Genomic DNA, 18,099 nt, shown 5'->3' with positions numbered 1-18,099 from the left:
TTAATAGTAGATTGGATCGGCCCTATCACCTAACTTTGATCTATATTTTATTCTGTTCATACAACAAAAAACTGTCTCAATTAAGTGATACGAGTCTTAGAAGTATTAAAAAATGGACCCAAGAAAAAATTAAGTTAAATAAACTATAATTAGTCCAAGAACGTGTCACGATAAACTTCTCTCTTTGGTCACTAACCCAAAAAACAAAAAACAAAAAATCTCTTTTGTCTGCTTATAATATTATTTCATGATCTTAAGAAGGTCCTTATTATAAGCTTCGTTAATTCAAGATTAGCTTTACAAACACCACATCTTTCCAACTTCATGGCAGTTTAATTTAATTATGACACTAATCTTACTTTTAGCAAATAAATTTCATAGGTTGAGACTTGAGAGCCTGTAAATTAAAGTCAACCTGGGCATCCTTATCTTCTTATGTGTACCCATATATAAATAACTAAATCAAGGGGGAAGTTGCATTTTGGTAAATCTTAGTCCATTATTGAAATTAACGAAGTCTAAGTACTCATATTTCACAAATGAATTTAAAACCACTTTGAGTTTTAAGTTTATGACAATTAATCTTAGCTCAATGATCGATCGAGGTCAATTTTAAAAGAATGTCTCAAGTCAAGTCTTTTTTTGGAACCGAGACATTATTGTTGTTATTGTTATTTCAATTTTAAGTTAAATGTCAAGAGGAATTAGCAATTTTTTTGCTTGAAAAAACAAAAGCTATTACTCACTGTCAAACGTAGCTCAAGGCATACGTTTCCTTGCTTAACTTCCAATTAAACTTCACAGCTAGAAAATACAGGACTTTACTTCTTCTTTCTCATTGCAAGGTTCTTTTTCGATCTACTTATTTTCTATTATATTCATAACGTTTAAAGCTTAGGAGACCACTTTAAAGCTAGTACAGTCAAATAAATTTCTGTATAATGACATCATTCGTCCGGACATATTTTGACTGCTATAGCATAATGCTAATATAGAGAACATATATAACATAACATAATTAACATGAAAAATCAGTTCCAAAGAAAATTTATCAATTATAGTAAAATATTGTTATAAAGGATGATTGTTATAGAAAGATTTGAACGTAATTTATTTAGTTTAAATTGTTCATGAATATCGAGTAGTAGAAGCTAATTAATTAGTTAATGCGTAATCTTCAAAACTTAAGCATATATAGATATGGGCAACTAACATTGACACATGGGCTTACGCTGAACACGCAACAATGAAAATAAAATATTACACAATACTTGGCATATACTTATCAGGATATTCCTTCACGACGTGTTTTGTTTGCCTATAAATTGATACACAACTATCAAATTTTAACAATACCAAAAATATATTTTCTTTCCATTTCTTATCCTAAAAGAAAGAACAACAAAACTTTGAAGCAACTTCAAAAGTTTATCGGAGGAGGAAGCTAGAAAATGATGAAACCTCAAAAATCATTATTGATCAAGATTTTCGTTGTACAATGTTTGTTAGTTCTTTGTGTTGCACAGGACTTTGATTTCTTCTACTTTGTTCAACAGGTAAGTCTCTAACTATGTTTTGTAGTCGGTAGAGCCGGGATTTAAAGTTTATGAGTTCTGAATTTACAACCGAACTCATAGCTCGTTAGTTATTGGGTTCACAATTAAGTATTTATACATATTTCTAATACAAATACAATATCTAAGCAAAAATCTATTGAATTTGTCCAAACCCGTAGGTAACACTCTCCCTCTGCCCCTCCCTGGTAGTCGGACTTTAACTTCTATACACTGAAACTATGTACGGAAAACAATAATATTGTGTAAATAGGGTAAAAACAAACTTTTTGATTATATAAACTGTTGAATCCCCTTGACCTAAAAAAAAACAAGATCAATTCTAATGAAATATTGGCAAAGATGTTAAAAATTGTTTTACATCCAGTTTCCAATCTCAAGTATAATATTCTGCCGCAGCAGCTGACAGTGTAAATAAATCTTTATACTATCAGGTCATCTAAAAAATTTAGTTTATGATGCAGTGGCCGGCATCTTATTGTGACACAAGGCGTAGTTGCTGCTATCCAACAACGGGAAAACCAGATGAAGATTTTAGCATCCATGGTCTATGGCCAAACTATGAAAATGGCAAATGGCCTCAAAACTGCGATCGTGAAAGCTCTTTGGATGAATCAGAGGTACTCACATTTTTTCAACTTTATCTTTAAAGTAGTCACGTACAAGCACAAATTGCTTTAAACTATTAGGTTTACGTCAATATCATTATCGTCAACTTGCTCAAATAGAGTCTTTTATTGTATCTCCATATATAGAAAAAATTGCTCTTAACGATAATGTATATGAACGTAGACACTTGAGTCAATAAAAGACACACCTACTAATTAAGTTCTTTTTAGGTAATTATATTTGACTTGTTCTAATGATACTTTTTCTCTACCCCATTTTATTAAACAAACACTATTACTAATTGAGAAATCAATTCAAAATTTTGACTGCAAAATTTCCTCTTATTATATTAAATATTTTGATTAATTAACTATATATGCTGACTTACAATAGTACTTTTTCACGTAGTTTTCAATTATGTCCATTTTATTTTAATAATTTTAAAGAATTTTGTGCATTGAAACTTAGGTACTTTCACCTCTAGTGTACGGAGAATACACACATATAAAAATGGAACGGAGGGAGTACGAAGATGACATTTTATAATAGATCATAATCCCTCATCGTGAAAGGATAATAAGTGTGATATTACACTGGATTTATTATTATTGTGTTGTGTTGAATTCAACGTTATGTATAAAAGTTCTTTTACATTTATCTTTTATATATATAGTAACATGCAAGCAGGTTGTGATGTGGGGTAGTGTTTTTCTTGTGCTAAAGTCGTGAAAAATGACAGCTTCTACTCGAAAGACCAATAATTAATTAGCTGATTTTAAGATGAATGGGAATTTACTTTCTTTTGACAAAAAGTATAATTTGTTACTTTTTGCTTTCCACGTTTCCTTGCTTAGCATTCTTGTTTCAGGTATCTGTACGTGGCTAGCATGGTTTTGCTTCTAAGGAATTTTTTTATTTCGTTGTATTAAAATTGCTACTCTGAGATTATGTAATAATAAGAAATATTTAAGTTATATAAGCTGACAAAATCATTTTTTTCCTTTATCAGTAAAGTTTAATATGTGATAACATGTTAGTTACCAATTCACCAATTAGTCACCAATTACTCCTAATACTTATCACTAAAATTTACATGTAGTTATCTTATAAATAATCTGCCAGTAAATTACACTATCAATACATAGAAATGAATTCTTAAAAATGTTAACCTAGTAAAAATGAAGTGATGCGGTAAGTCAATTAATTAAAAGTTAGTATATTCTTGCTCAGAGGTTGGTTGCTTAGCAGTTAGCACCATGTCTACTTGCTTAGTAGGTCTTTGCTTCTGCGAATGTTCTTTATTACCGGAGACCGAAACTAGTATTTGAATTTTATGAATTTTAAATTTTAGGATAGAGATATCAGATGTTATTAACTGGATTTTAAATTCAATTGTTGCACATATTTAATTAATGAACTTCTTAATATAAATATAGGATCTTGATAAATATTGGATCTTGATAAATATTGGTTCTTGAGCCGAGAGTCTTTCGAAAACAATCTCTCTACCTTCATAAGATAGGGGTAAGGTCTGCGTACTCACTACCTTCCCCAGACCCCACTTGTGGGATTTCACTGATTTTGTTGTTGTTGTTGTTGTTGATCTTGACAAATGTTACTGAGTTTAGCTGAACCCGGGCGTATAATACCTTCCAGCTCCGCCCATGATCCTTGGTCATTTTGTCTTTTTGTGTTGTATGAATGTTTCTTATCCAATATTTTTGCTTTAAAATAATGTTTGCCAAGTAAATTCTTTTCAAAAAATTGTATTTTGCAGATCTCAGATCTTATAAGTACAATGGAAAAGAATTGGCCATCGTTGGCTTGCCCAAGTAGTGATGGTGTAAGATTCTGGAGCCATGAATGGCTAAAACATGGGACCTGTTCAGCTCTTGGCGAACGTGCTTACTTTCAAGCTGCTCTTGACTTCAGGAAGAAATCCAACCTTCTTGAAAACCTTAAGAATGCAGGTGTGTGTATTTTCCAACTATAAATTCCTCATTGACAAGAGTTGAATTTATAAACTGACAGTGAAAAAGATTTTTACAGGTTACATATATAGTACAACGAATTAGGAAAAAATCAGAAATAACTTTATTTACAACTGCTAATTAAAAATTAGTCACTTTTTCAAAAATAATCGAAATTTAGCTACTTTTTCATATAAAAATAAAATCTAAACAAAAACATTAAAAATCCAAAAAAAAACTCGAATTTTTTACATATGAGATTCCTACAGAATGTGCTAGAAGTCATAATATGTTGGAGTTCCATAATTCAGCTTATTATACTGGAATTTTTCGTGTTTCAGCTAAGGTATTTTGTTCATATTTTATCTCCGCATAAAACAGTAGCTATTTTCAATGACTTTGCAAATGTTGGCTATATTTCAATTACTAATTTGAAAATTGACTAGTCCATGCTATTTTGACAACGAATTATTATATACTGATATTGTATTATTGGGTTAATTACTAGCCCAACAATGCTCTTAATATAGTGAGATATTATTTGTTTTGGACCAAGTTCGTACGATTTTCTCCAAAAGACCTCACAGCATAAAGAGTATCAAACATCTTATAAGTAAACTAAACTTTGTTTTCAATACTATGGTAAAAATACATTTTTTCCGAGTTTAAATAAACATTAACATATAAAAAATTACATTTTCAAATTACTTAAAAGATAATTAAAATTAACCATGTATAATAAATGCAATTAGTACTTTATATAGTAAGTTATGATCCGGAAAATAGTGCAGGTCACGTATTACAACAAGTTACAATGCATTGATTGTGTAAAAAAAATATAAGTTTGCTATTTTTAGTATAAGAGATTAGGTGAGCAGCTATATATTTGGGTTAATTCTTCATTTTTTCTCTGCTAACTTTATTTTGTGTTCATTAGGGATTAATCCAAGGAATGGAGAACATTACACTTTAGAAAGCATTAAAAAGGCAATAGAAGAAGGAGTAGGACACAGCCCTTATATAGAATGCAATGTGGATACACAAGGAAACCACCAGATTTACCAAGTTTATCTGTGTGTGGACAAAACTGCAACAGATTTTATTGATTGCCCAGTTTTCCCTCGGGGCCGAGGATGTGGTTCCAAGATTGAATTCCCTCCTTTCTCCTCTGACCATGATGAATTTTAATTCTTTTTTTTTTCTTGGTTAACTTCAATTGTTTGATCGTATACTTGATCTTCTGTTGTATTTTTAATTAAAAACCTTCCACATTTGTAATAACATGTTAACGAAATGTCAAGTTTTATTTTCTTATATTCAATTTCAGTGAACATGGTTCCAATCTTTTAACTTGATTCTGTTATTTTGTCATATGTATATCGTCCTTTTTCTTTCTCTATATAAGTCTTTCTTGAATTTTCTTCCTTCATCTGTATATATGGCTCGTCAATTAGTTAAGAACACCGCTTTAAAAGCTATTTAGTGTTTAGTTACAAAAATGGCAGCTACAATAATAATAAAAGATACCGACAATTCAAAAATATCAACTACTAAAGACGCTTTATTTGCAATTTGATCAGGAGGTTTATTTGTAAAATTATCGAATTGGGATAACTCATTTGTTAAAAATAAAAAAAAAAATACTCCACTTGTTTGTTTAATTTATATGATATTCTTTCTTTTTTTTTCATTTTAATCGTGTCAAAATATTAGTGTTTGCAATAAATTTTATGCAGAAAAATAAAAATGCAATCACAAACAACTATAAAGAAAAAAAGGATTTTATTGATAAACATTGTAGGTTACAACTTTGTTTATCCCTTGATTCTTCCATCCGATTTGTTATCCGTAATTCAAGGGCCCGGTATTTCTCGAACGTAGGATAATATGCATCTCCTTGATGTATTTGATGATCAAGACGCATATAGCAACACTCCATTTGGATCTTGAATGTTGCTAGAACTTTGAGCAAGACATATTTGACATGTCTTTGATCTCTAATGAATAATCCATGAATTTTTATGGAATTTCGAGATTGTATATTTGGTCTCTTTGTGCATTATGAGATTGCTGAGATCATTTTTGAAGGACATATGCATCCTTATTTATATGCATGAATTAGGGTTTGAGTGGAGTAGCCACCAAGTAACCCTAATAGTCTCCTAATATTTCAAGAGTCGTCTTAAATTTAAGATTTATCTTGATCTGTTAAAATTTCAGTATCTACAAATGCCCCCTACTTCAAGGTTTGTCGAGGTGTAGGCTTGCTGAAACTTGAAGACGAGACTTGAAGTACCCGACCATCATAACAGATAATCTTGAAACTTGAAGTTTTCGATTTGCAGGAGGAAGAGATGAAGGGCAGAACTGGTCTCACCGAGCGTGCCAATTTGTTTGCAATAAATTTTATGCAGAAAAATAAAACTGCAATTACAAACAACTATAAAGAAAAAAAGGATTTTATTGATAAACATTGCAAGTTACAACTCTATTTATCCCTTGATTCTTCCCTCCGATTTGTTATCCATAATTTGAGGGCCTTAGCGACGTATTTCTCGAACGTAGGATGATATGCATATTCTTGATGTATTTGATGATCAAGAAGCATATAACAACACTCCATTTGGATCTTAAATGTTGCTAGAACTTTGAGCAAGACATATTTGATATGTCTTTGATCTCTAATGAATATTTCATGAATTTTTATGAAATTTTGAGATTGTATATTTGATCTCTTTGTGCATTATGGGATTGCTAAGATAATCCTTGAAGGACATATGTAACCTTATTTATAGGCATGAATTATGGTTAGGGTGAAATAGTCACCACGTAACCTTAATAGACTCTTAATATTTCAAGAGTCATCTTGAATTTAGGATTTATCTTGATCTGTTAAAATTTCAGTGTCTACAATTTGACACCATTTTGTTTTACAATTCATAACCTTGATTAAACTATTCACTCTTCACTTTTATGTGATGTTTGCTCCTTTACAATCACTACTTTAATATTTTCTTTCATCACCACTAATATATTTTATATGTTAAATTAACATCTTTAACTTCATGCTCAATCAAAGACCATCACATTTTTTTAGGAAAAATGATACTGTATAGCCGCTGTAAAAATAATAGCTGAAAAAAACAAAGATCATCACATACAAAAACTTTATATATTTGTTTTGTATATATATGCATTCTGTATGTTATATACAAAAATTATACAAATTTTATATACTTTTTCGATTGACAGATGTAAATAGTTTCCGACACAGGCTAAAAGTGATAATACCCCTATTTTGTAAGGCCTCGGGTTATTGGATAAGTCATTTGGACTTTGGGTCTAATAATCGAACTCCTTATTTGGCGGCCTTAATATCGTTTGGGCTTTACCTTTGAGAAAGAACGAGTTTCCCATTCAAATCCAATCCATTCCCTATTTGGAGCCTTACTATCTTCCCTTTGGAGGAACTTATTTATAAATTAATTAAATAAGTTACAACTATTTTGAACTTAATTAAATAAGTTCATTATATCCTCACACTTCACGCAGTCAAAGATGAGCACGGTTACTTCTTAAAACGAAATAAGGCACCCAATTTAGGTGGTTTGAGTACACAATTTAAGTAGAATTTAAGAAAAGAATATTTGCCAACAGTCATTCTTTTAAAAGGAGAATAAAGGGAAAAAAACAAGAAACAATGATTACATAGGTTTATTGTCGGGCCAATTAGTTTTCTGAGCCATTACAATTTCTTTTAGTTATATGTCAAATTTTTCAAAAGATCTTTATTTTTATACGTAAGAAATCTTTGCAGAGTTATTTTTTACATAAGTCGCAAAGACATATGTCACTCTATTTTCTCTTGATTTTGTTTTCATAAGATTGGGATGTCTTTTTTTTTTTTTGGTAATAATAAGATTGGGATGTCGTTCATAAGGTCCAACTCCTTATCAGTTATTTGGTCTCAAAAGAGATTAATCCAACTCCTTAGTTTTTCAAGAGAATGACAAATTGTCATGAGACTCCACTGGGAAGATTAAAAAGAAGAGAAAAAGAAGAACAAAGAGAAAATGAATTTCGCGATTCTTCTTAATTTAGAAAAAAAATTAAAGTGTGCTTTGAAACAGTTAATTTAACCATTATCAAAGTAAAATCAGGAGATAATTACTTTTATTTTTAAAAAGAGAAAAGATACTGATAAACTACATTAATAATACAAAATGGTACAGTAAAAAGTTTACTTTTAGAGATTGTTGGACTGGCTCAAGAGAAGCCCTCATAATTATTTCAGTTGGCCCAAATTTTGCCCGACATTTCGGACCGTTTGTCCATAAATATATTTTTTTTTATTTCTTTTTTCAAAAGCATGTTTGTACATAAAATTTTACAACTTTTTGGAAATTTTTCGAAAATAAATTTTTCAAAAATCACTATTTCAGAATTTTCAGAATTATTTTTTCCCCACTCATAAAAACTGCAACGTTTTCTCAAGTGAAATGCATATCCAAATTTAATGTCAAATTCCAAATATCATTTTTCAACTTAACTCCAAATACTACTTCTTCTTTTTTTTCAAAAATTACATTTTTTATGTCCAAACACCTAATTCATTGTAGTTTTCTTTGCAGATATTTATGGGAGTTTTTTTATATATACTATAATAGAAATTTATTTACCGTTTTATAGTTTTCAATAAACATCTAAATTTTTCTTACAAATTGTATATTCCCCTTAAAAGGCTCACACCTCATTATTAGTGCATTCAATTAAGTCATTTCTTTTTTTCCCTCTCCTCTCTTCTCTCTCCTTCTCTTTTTTTCTTTCCCTAATTTCTTCAATTTGTTTGCTTAACACACTCATCCACAAATTGATCCATTCGAAGACCAAAAGTACACATGATTCTCGAGCATACATACATATAATTTCGGGTTTTAAAATTTTGTGATTTGTTTGGATTAGATGTTCTTGCAAGTGATTGGGAATATACTTTTGAAGTTTATATCTCAATTTTGATGGAGAATGGTTAAGTATAGAGTTGGTTTAAGGTGAAAATTCAAACTCGGAGAAGAAGTTGCAGAAATTGCATGATAATTATATAATAATTGTATCATAATTGTATCTGATACATCAATACCTAAAACATAATTATATTATAAATGTATCATACTTGTATCACCATTGTATCTAACTTGTATTTGATACATTAATATCTAAAACAATACCTGATACAATAGTAACACAATTCTCATACATTTGTGATACAAAGTGCGACACATTTTATGAAAATTTGAGATACAAGTGTGATCTTCATCTTCTTCAAATTTCAATCGCAACTCTAAACTTAAAATCTGATATAATATTATATTATAATTATATTAGTATTGTATCAAATATTATTTTAGGTATTGATATATCGGATACAAGTAACATACAACTGTGACACAATTCAAAAATAATTGTGATACATTTATCATACAATTCCTACAACTTTATTTTCTTCGAGTTTCAATATGAAATTTACGTAACCAACTCTAAACTTAATCAATTTTCGGTGATGATGGAGTTGCATCAGGGGTCGGCACTCAACCCTTTTTTGTTTGCTCTGGTGATGGATGTATTAACGTGCCACATCCAAGGGGAGGTGCCGTGGTGCATGCTATTTGTAGATGATATTGTATTGATTGACGAGACGCGAGACGATGTGAACGAGAAATTAAAGGTATGGAGGTAGACCCTGGAATCTACAGGTTTCAAGTTGAGCAGGACCAAGACAGAATACTTGGAGTGTAAGTTCAGTGGCGAGACTCAAGGAGGGGAATGGGAGGTGACGCTAGACTCGCAGGTCATCTCTAGGATATGGGGTTTTAAGTACCTTGGGTCAATTATTCAGGGTGATGGGGAGATTGATGAAGATATCACACGTTGTATTGGGGCGGGATGGATGAAATGGAGACTCGCTTTCGGTATTTTGTGTGACAAGAAGGTGCCACCGAAACTAAAGGATAAGTTCTACAAAGTGGTAGTCAGACCAACGATGTTGTCCAGTCAAGATCGCTCATGTCCAGAAGATGAAGGTGGAAGAGATGAGGATATTGAGATGGATGTGCGGGCACTCCAGGTTAGATAAGATCAGAAATGAGGTTATTCGCGATAATGTGGGTGTGGCCCCGATTGAGGACAAGATGCGGGAAGCACGACTTAGGTGGTTTGGTTATGTGAGGAGGAGGAACACAGATGCCCCAGTAAGGAGGTATGAAAGGTTGACAATGGAGGGCCTATGGAGAGGTAGAGATAGGTAGAAGAAGAGGTGGGGAAAGGTGATTAGGCAAGACATGGTGCATCTTCAACTGACCGAGGACATGACCCTTGATAGGAAGGTATGGAGGTCGAGAATTAGGGTAGTAGAGTAGGTAGTTTAGAGTGTTCATAACAGTAGTATTAGCACGCAGTCTCGCTTTCTGTTAGTAATAGGTTTTTATGACTAACCATTGTTTTCTTTCATTGTTGATCACCTTACTATCTCGTTGTTTTTTATTTTATTTTTATATGGCTTCTTGGTACTATCCTTTCTTATCTATATTTTTATTAATATGGTGTTTATGCTTTCCTAAGCCGAGGGTCTATTGGAAATAACCTCTCTATCCTCACAAGGTAGGGGTAAAGTCTGCGTTCACACTACCCTTCCCAGACTCCACGGTGTGGGATACTACTAGTATGTTGTTGTTGTTGTTGTTGTTGTTGTTGTTGTTGTTGTTGTTGTTGTTGTTGTTGTTGTTTTATATTCTCCATCATTTGCAAGAATACCCAATCCAAACAAATCACAAATTTATAAATTTTGAATATTGAATTCAAAGTTTTCAAAGTTTTTTTAATAAATTTTGTTGTTGTTGTTGTTGTTGTTGTTGTTGTTGTAATTGTTGTTGTTGTTGTTGTTGTTGTTGTTGTTGTTGTTGTTGTTGTTGTATATTCTCCATTATTTGCAAGAATACCCAATCTAAACAAATCACAAATTTATAAACTTTGAATATTGAATTCAAAGTTTTTGAAGTTTTTTAATGAATGTCGATGGAGAATCCTTTGCTACTGTAATTTTAAAGACAAAATTTTTGCCATTTTCGTTTATATTGTGAGAGAAGTACCAATTTTGGGTGATAAGTATGAGGGAGAGAGAATGAGATGTGAAATCTTTTAAGTATGAGGGGTTGGTGAAGGAGAGAGAATAGGATGCTAAATTTAAGGACTCTTCTATTTTCTTTTTTATATGCTTTGTATATAAATGGTAAATATAGATATTGAATATAATTAAGTATGAAGCTAAATAAAAGTGACATATAAGTTTATATTATAGTATAGCTAAGTAAAGTTTTCAATATTTATTGGTTTTCTTGTGTGTTCGTTTCTCCTCATAGCACTTGATTTTCCTTCCAAATTGTTTTTCTTATTTATCAACGGTGATGGGAGAGAGAGAGAGTGTGTAGGAATTATATTCAAGCTTCTGGAAAATTTAAAAGAGTGGAAAAGGAAAAAAAAAAAGAAAAGAAAATCCAGCAAGAGAGATATCCAGAAGGAAATCTGAACCAAGGATTAACCAATTCTTTACGAAATGCAATGGAATTGACGCTTGACATTAATTTGGGGTTGAACTTTTGAAATTTCAAATTTTGACCTAGATTTTCTTGTATTTTTTTTTCTGAATAGTTGTTCTCAGTCACACACAAAAAGAGTGGATTGGACTCTAATAATTATATTAATTCTTTTCAATGAATCCAAATATTGACTTTTGAGTTTTTCTAAAAAAATAAAAAAAATTTAAAACTTCACGTGAAACACTATAGTTAATATATTTTTGTTTGACAGTAAAGCTAACCGCATTTTGGAAATAATTCACATGTTGTTTATCAATATCCAGCAGGAGTATAAATATATGGTGTTGGTGGGTGTATGTTTGTTGTTGGGGTAAACTTTGTCGGCTAACTGGATAGTTGGAAGAAAAGGAAAGATTTTTTTTTTTTTGTGGTTTTTGAAAAAGATTCTTTTGAAAATATAGAAGTGAAAAGGCATATAGTCTATTGGAATTTTTGGAAGACTAGATTGTTACTATTTGATGATATATAAATGTCACGATCCAAAATCTTAATCTGCCGTGATGGCGCCAATCGTGGTACTAGGCAAGCCGACATTTAAAAATATTTTCAACACTTTTAACAGAAAATGAATTAAAGCAGTTTAAACAATTAAAAGTTTTCATAAACGGGATAGAAACCCAAAATATAACGCAAAAGTTCCCAACCACCGAGGTGTCACAGAGTGCATGAGTATCTATACATCACAAGTCTGGAAAATACTATCTATGATAATGTGAAGCTAAATACAATAAGTAGAAAGATAGGGAAGGAGAAACAAGGTCTGCGAAACGCCAAGCAACTACCTCGATAGTCTCCGAGAATCCGAACTCCACAACTCAACAGCCGCCGTGACCGGAAGCACATGGGTCTGCACACAAGGTGTAGGGTGTAGCGTGAGTACAATCAACTTAGTAAGTAACAAGACTAAATAAAGAACTGAAAGTAGTGATGAACTTCACAGTTATAGTTCAATTACAGTGATTTCAACATAGAAAAGTAGGCATGCTCTCAAGTTCGATAAATTAGGTCAAACAATTATTCCATGACAAGTTTAAGTGAAAAATAGTATATTATCTTTCAGAAATTTCAAGACAGCGATACATGGAAGCTAAGTGCAACAATAATGAAATTAAATGCATCATCTCAAGGCCACAGTCACTCAGCCCTCCCATTCACTTGGCACTCGTACTCAGTAGGTACCTACGCTCACTGGGGGTGTGTGCAGACTCCGGAGGGGCTCCTTCAGCCCAAATGCTATAATCCGCACGGACAACTCACATATTGCACGGACAACTCGCGTGCTATGGTATCAATCTCTCACAACCAAGCCCTCGACCTCACTCAATCATCAACCTCTCCATTCTCTCGGGCTCTCAATAATCATGAATGTCAGCCCCAACAGAAATGATATAATGTGTCAACAAGGAACAACAGAGACTGAGATATTAACAAGTAAAACTGTGACTGGGTATAAAACAGTAATTTAGCAGATAATTCAACCTGTACACGACTTATGCGGGTCCCTACAAGCCAACACATAGTCTAAGCTTGATTTGTGGTTCAATTTCTCTACTACATGGAGAATGTACAAATAATAACAGATTATTCAACTACACGATTCCATAAAATTTGACCAAGTCACAATTCCTACGGTGCACGCCCACACACCCGCCACCTAGCATGTGCGTCACCTCAAAACCAAATACATGACACATAGTACGGGGTTTCGTACCCTCGAAACCAAATTTAGAACTGTTACTTACCTCAATCCGAGTAAATTTCTACCCCAACACACCCTTGCCTCGCGAAACGGCCTCTGAATGCCTCGAATCTAGCCATAAATAATGCGATATAATAAATACGGGCTAAAGGAATCAACTCCATAATAAAATGCTAAGCTACTACTCAAAATTAAAAATCGGCTCAAAAGCTCGCCCCCGGGCCCATGTCTTGAAATTCGATAAAAGTCACAAAATCCGAAAGCCCACTGAACCACGAGTCTAACCATATTAAATTTATCAAAATCCGACACCGACTCGTCACCCAATTTTCCAAATCAAACTCTCCAAATTCCTAACCTCAAACTCCCAAGTTATACCTTAAATACAGACCAACTAGGTAGAAAAATCAATAGGGAAGCAAGATTATTGATGAAAAACGAGCACAAGAGACTCAAGAAACCCCTCGAAAATTCTCTCAAGAATCGCCTAAACCGTGCTTGAATTGTTTGAAATGAAGCCAAAATCATGAACCCTTGATTTAATAATCTGCCCAGGCTTTCCGCCTCTGCGGACACTTAACCGCTTCTGCGGCGTCGCCGAAGTGACATCACCTATGCATCTGCGGTCCATACCGCTCCTGCGGTCCCTCACTCCGCGTATGCGGACTCGCTTCTTCTAGCATCCAAGCCACTTCTGCGGACCCAGCTCTTCTGCCCACTTCCGCTTTTGTGGTCCTCATGCTGCATCTGCGGTCACGCAGATGCGGAACTCCCTATCGCATTCCACTTCTACTCTCTTCCCGTCGCATTTGCAGCCACGTAGGTGCAGAAAACTCTTCGCACCTGTGACCACCTGCACACTCCCCTCAAACCGCATATGCGCATCCCAACCCGCACCAGGGATCAAAGCTCTACAGGTGCAGTTACACAAGCAGAGGCCCATCTTCAAGAATCACTCAACTTCAACTTTTGGTCCGTTAACCATTCGGAATCAACCCGAGGCCCCCGAGACCTCAACCAAATATACCAAAAAGTCCTAAAACCTCATACGAACTTAGTCAAGCCCTCGAATCACGTCAAACAATATCAAAAACATGAATCACATCTCAATTCAAGCCTATTGAAACTAAAGAAATTCAACTTCTACAAATGACGTCGAAACCTATCAAAACACGTTCGATTTACCCCAAATTTTGCATACAAGTCACATATGATATTTTGGACCTACTCCAACTTCCGGAATCAGAATCTGACCCTGATATCAAAAAGTCCATTCCCGGTCAAACTTCCTAAAAATTCAACTTTCGCCATTTCAAACCTAATTCCACTACGGACCTCCAAATCACAACGGATACACTCCGAAGTCCAAAATCACCCAACGGAGATAACAGAACCATCAAAACTCTATTCCGAAGTTATTTACTCATAGGTCGATATCCGGTCAATCGTTTCAGCTTAAGCTTTCAACCTTGAGGCTAAGTGTCTTATTTCATTCTGAAATCTCACCGGACCCGAACCGACTACCCCGGCAAGTTACATAACAACTATAAAGTATAAAATGAGTAGTAAATAGGGGAAACAAGGCTACAACTTTCAAAACGACTGGCCGGGTCGTTACAATAAATCTTCACTAATTCTTCTTCTCTGATGAATATTTTTTGAGATTTGGCTAAACAATGTCAATTTTTATAGGCTTGAGTAGCCAACCCTAATCTTTTACAAAAATAATCTGTCAATTCTTATTATGTATTGTTGTAGGTGTCAATTTTTATAGGCCTCCTAAGAGTATTTGTTGCTGTAGATGGCCAAATTTTTACAAGGTGTCATCTTCGTGCATGAGTTGTACTGGTTTTATATTCTAGCATCTTCAAATATATCCATAATTTACTATTTTCTTTAGGCTTGAAAAGAAAATATAAGTTCGGTTGTGAGTACCATCCATTGAGAAATGAATTCGTATTTATGGATGGTAATTAAGAGATTATCTCACATTAGATCTTAACATTTATGTTTAACTATCATGTTAGATTAATTTTAGATCTCTATACATATAAAATTAATATCTTGTAAAATATATTATACAAAAGAGAAAGTATTTGAAATTAAACCTATCTAATACTAAAACCTTGGTCGTGTCCAATTAACTTTCATTTTAATTTTTCCGAGGAAATGACTGTGAATCACTACTAAAAAACTGGCATTTTGCATCCAAAAATTTCCGACCGAAATTGGTTGGAAAAAAAACCAACCGAAATTGGTCGGAAATGAAGTATTTGGTCGCAAAAGTCAACAAAAATCTGGCTGACAACAAAAAAAATAAATTCTGGCCGATATCGGTCGGAAATTGATCAAATATTTGGTCATACTTCTATATAATGTACCAAAATAATTATTTATTAAAATATTTCCAAATTTCCGACCGGATTCGGTCGGAAATTGGTCAAATATTTGGTCATACTTATATATAATATACAAAAATAATTATATATTAAATATTTTCAGAATTTCCAACCGATTTCGGTCGAAAAGTTTGAATTTTTTATTTTCCGCCCAAGATAAAAATTATATATATTTAATTAACCAACCGAAATAATTATAATACAAATTAAAATATAAATTTAATAATATTTGTGTGTGTAAATAATAAAGAGCTTTTAAATAAATAATATTTAATACTTATTTGATATATATATATACATCTTAATATAGTATTATATTCGATATAATATAGCTTATATATATAAGCTATATTCGATATAATATAGCGAAGGGATAATGCTGATTGGTTGGTTGTAATCGAAACAAAGCCTGTTGTTAGGTGAAAGTTGAGAATGTGCTAGATGTTGCTTACCAAACCGATACCTCAAGTGTTAACCAAATGGTGGGTGATCAGTTAGAAAATTATTTGGAGCATCCTCAACGCATATTAGAAGACGTTGATATGGAGGAAATAACAATCATAGAAAATGAGGATGAAGAATCACCTAATGAAAATGAAATAAGTGAAGAGGAAGGATTTTCATACGAGGAAGGATACGCCGACGAAGACGACTAGCATGTTAGTTTTTTCAAGCGCTCTCATCTTATATAGATTTATATTCTCAATTCTAATATTTTTTTTAATTTATGCAGATGGCCGGTAGGGGTCGAGGTAGGTCTAGGAAGGATAAAAGGCCTATTGATCATGATGATGGTGCTACACCCTCGCATTCTTCCACTCCACACTTGTATCCCTCTGCTGCTGATGGTCGGCAGCAATCTTCTAGGCACAGATCTATTCCACCACATTCATATACCCATCATACTACCTACCATTCGCCCGCCCAGCAGTATTATCACCATTCTCCGCTACTGGGCTATACCCCGCTTCCTCCACAGGATCCTATAAGTACTTATATGGGTGCATCGAGTCACCAGTCACAGAGCCATGTGGTACGCCTGTCATCTGCTCTATTTGCTTCATCTCTAGCTGGATCGCATCCATCTAGATTTCAGTCGGCCGGATCGCAGCAGGGGTCTAGATCGATGCAGGGGTGTGGATCGCAACCATCTTCATCAGGGACCTCGTCTCCCTCTCCACAGAGTTCGTCTCCTAGCATTTCTAGACTTCGTCTTCGGGATAGTAGCACTGAGCCAGATGCCCCCCCTTCTGCGCACGCTTTAGATTCATCGGAGGATGAAGATCCTGATGAAGTGCGTTATGATCGTTATCATAGGATGATCATCAGGCCTGAGGGCAATGGGTAAGATTTATTTATTACTTCTTTATTTTTGCTGAATTATAATAGCTACTCTTGTTTATTTAATGTAATTTCTATGTTGCAGGTTCATTCCTAATCATCAGGTTACAAAGATAATCACTGATATTCTTAGCGGGTTGTATAATGCACCCTATCCGACTTGGAGTGACCCTCCAGAGGATCTCGTGCAACAAATGTTCAACCAATTTAAGGTTTTAATACAATCCTTATCTATTTAAGTATTATATTAATAATATTTTTATCTAATGTTACATACTTTATTTGCAGGCTAAGTGTGCCTGGGAGGACCGGTATAACCATGAAATTTGTGCAAATTGGGAGTACAAATACCGTAAGAGACTCTCTGATTCCTTCTGCTCCGCTCGAAAGGTTAACAAGAAGCCTCCATGGGTTCTGCCCGATTTATGGGAGGATCTGCAGAGGTATTGGGCCACCGAGAAATTCGAGAAGCAGAGTGAACTGGGAAAGAAGGCCCGAGCATCTGAGAAGGGTGGCTCCTTGTACTATATGGGTTCAAGGAGCATGGGGGATACGAGGAGACAATTGGAAATTCCTTAAAATATTTCGATCTATGTTTATCAAACTATATTTATATATGTTAATTTCGTTAACACATTTTATTATATTTGTAGGAAAAAACATATGGGAGGAAGATGAGTCATGATTAGTTCTTCATGGAGACTCACATCCGGAAGAAGAAGGCACCGACATATCCAACTAGATGGGTCGAGGACCGGGAGGAGACTACACATGTAAGTTTCATAACTACTATAAATGTTTATAATATTATATAGTTAGTAATTTTCTATCTTCTAAATAAAGGGTCGCTACAAGATT

At 33.7% G+C, this 18,099-nt stretch overlaps 2 protein-coding genes across 2 annotated transcripts; both read left to right on the top strand.

Annotated features, from left to right (window-relative positions):
* Positions 1–1,297: 1,297 nt before the first annotated feature.
* On the top strand, positions 1,298–5,467 carry LOC104116936 (intracellular ribonuclease LX-like). The gene is made up of 4 exons (XM_009627900.4): positions 1,298–1,556; positions 2,039–2,194; positions 3,961–4,153; positions 5,091–5,467. The coding sequence occupies exons 1-4, from the start codon at positions 1,452–1,454 to the stop codon at positions 5,339–5,341; spliced, it is 705 nt and encodes a 234-aa protein (XP_009626195.1). The 5' UTR covers positions 1,298–1,451; the 3' UTR covers positions 5,342–5,467.
* An 11,079-nt stretch (positions 5,468–16,546) lies between these two features.
* LOC138903914 (uncharacterized) lies at positions 16,547–17,820 on the top strand. The gene is made up of 4 exons (XM_070192490.1): positions 16,547–16,559; positions 16,645–17,244; positions 17,327–17,453; positions 17,530–17,820. Coding segments are annotated over exons 1-4 (1,020 nt in total). The 5' UTR covers positions 16,547–16,557.
* Positions 17,821–18,099: the final 279 nt, after the last annotated feature.

The sequence above is a fragment of the Nicotiana tomentosiformis genome, unplaced genomic scaffold (assembly GCF_000390325.3).
Source record: "Nicotiana tomentosiformis unplaced genomic scaffold, ASM39032v3 Un00151, whole genome shotgun sequence".
Taxonomy (NCBI): Eukaryota; Viridiplantae; Streptophyta; class Magnoliopsida; order Solanales; family Solanaceae; genus Nicotiana; species Nicotiana tomentosiformis.
This window is presented reverse-complemented; position numbering and strand designations above follow the sequence as displayed.

Excerpts from the sequence above, each read along its gene's own strand:
- LOC104116936 (XM_009627900.4), top strand. The coding sequence starts at position 1,452 with ATGATGAAACCTCAAAAATCATTATTGATCAAGATTTTCGTTGTACAA. Across the intron at positions 2,195-3,960 it reads GCTCTTTGGATGAATCAGAG|ATCTCAGATCTTATAAGTAC; the intron begins GTACTCACATTT and ends TGTATTTTGCAG. Across the intron at positions 4,154-5,090 it reads TGAAAACCTTAAGAATGCAG|GGATTAATCCAAGGAATGGA; the intron begins GTGTGTGTATTT and ends TGTGTTCATTAG.
- LOC138903914 (XM_070192490.1), top strand. Across the intron at positions 17,245-17,326 it reads ATCAGGCCTGAGGGCAATGG|GTTCATTCCTAATCATCAGG; the intron begins GTAAGATTTATT and ends TCTATGTTGCAG. Across the intron at positions 17,454-17,529 it reads AAATGTTCAACCAATTTAAG|GCTAAGTGTGCCTGGGAGGA; the intron begins GTTTTAATACAA and ends CTTTATTTGCAG.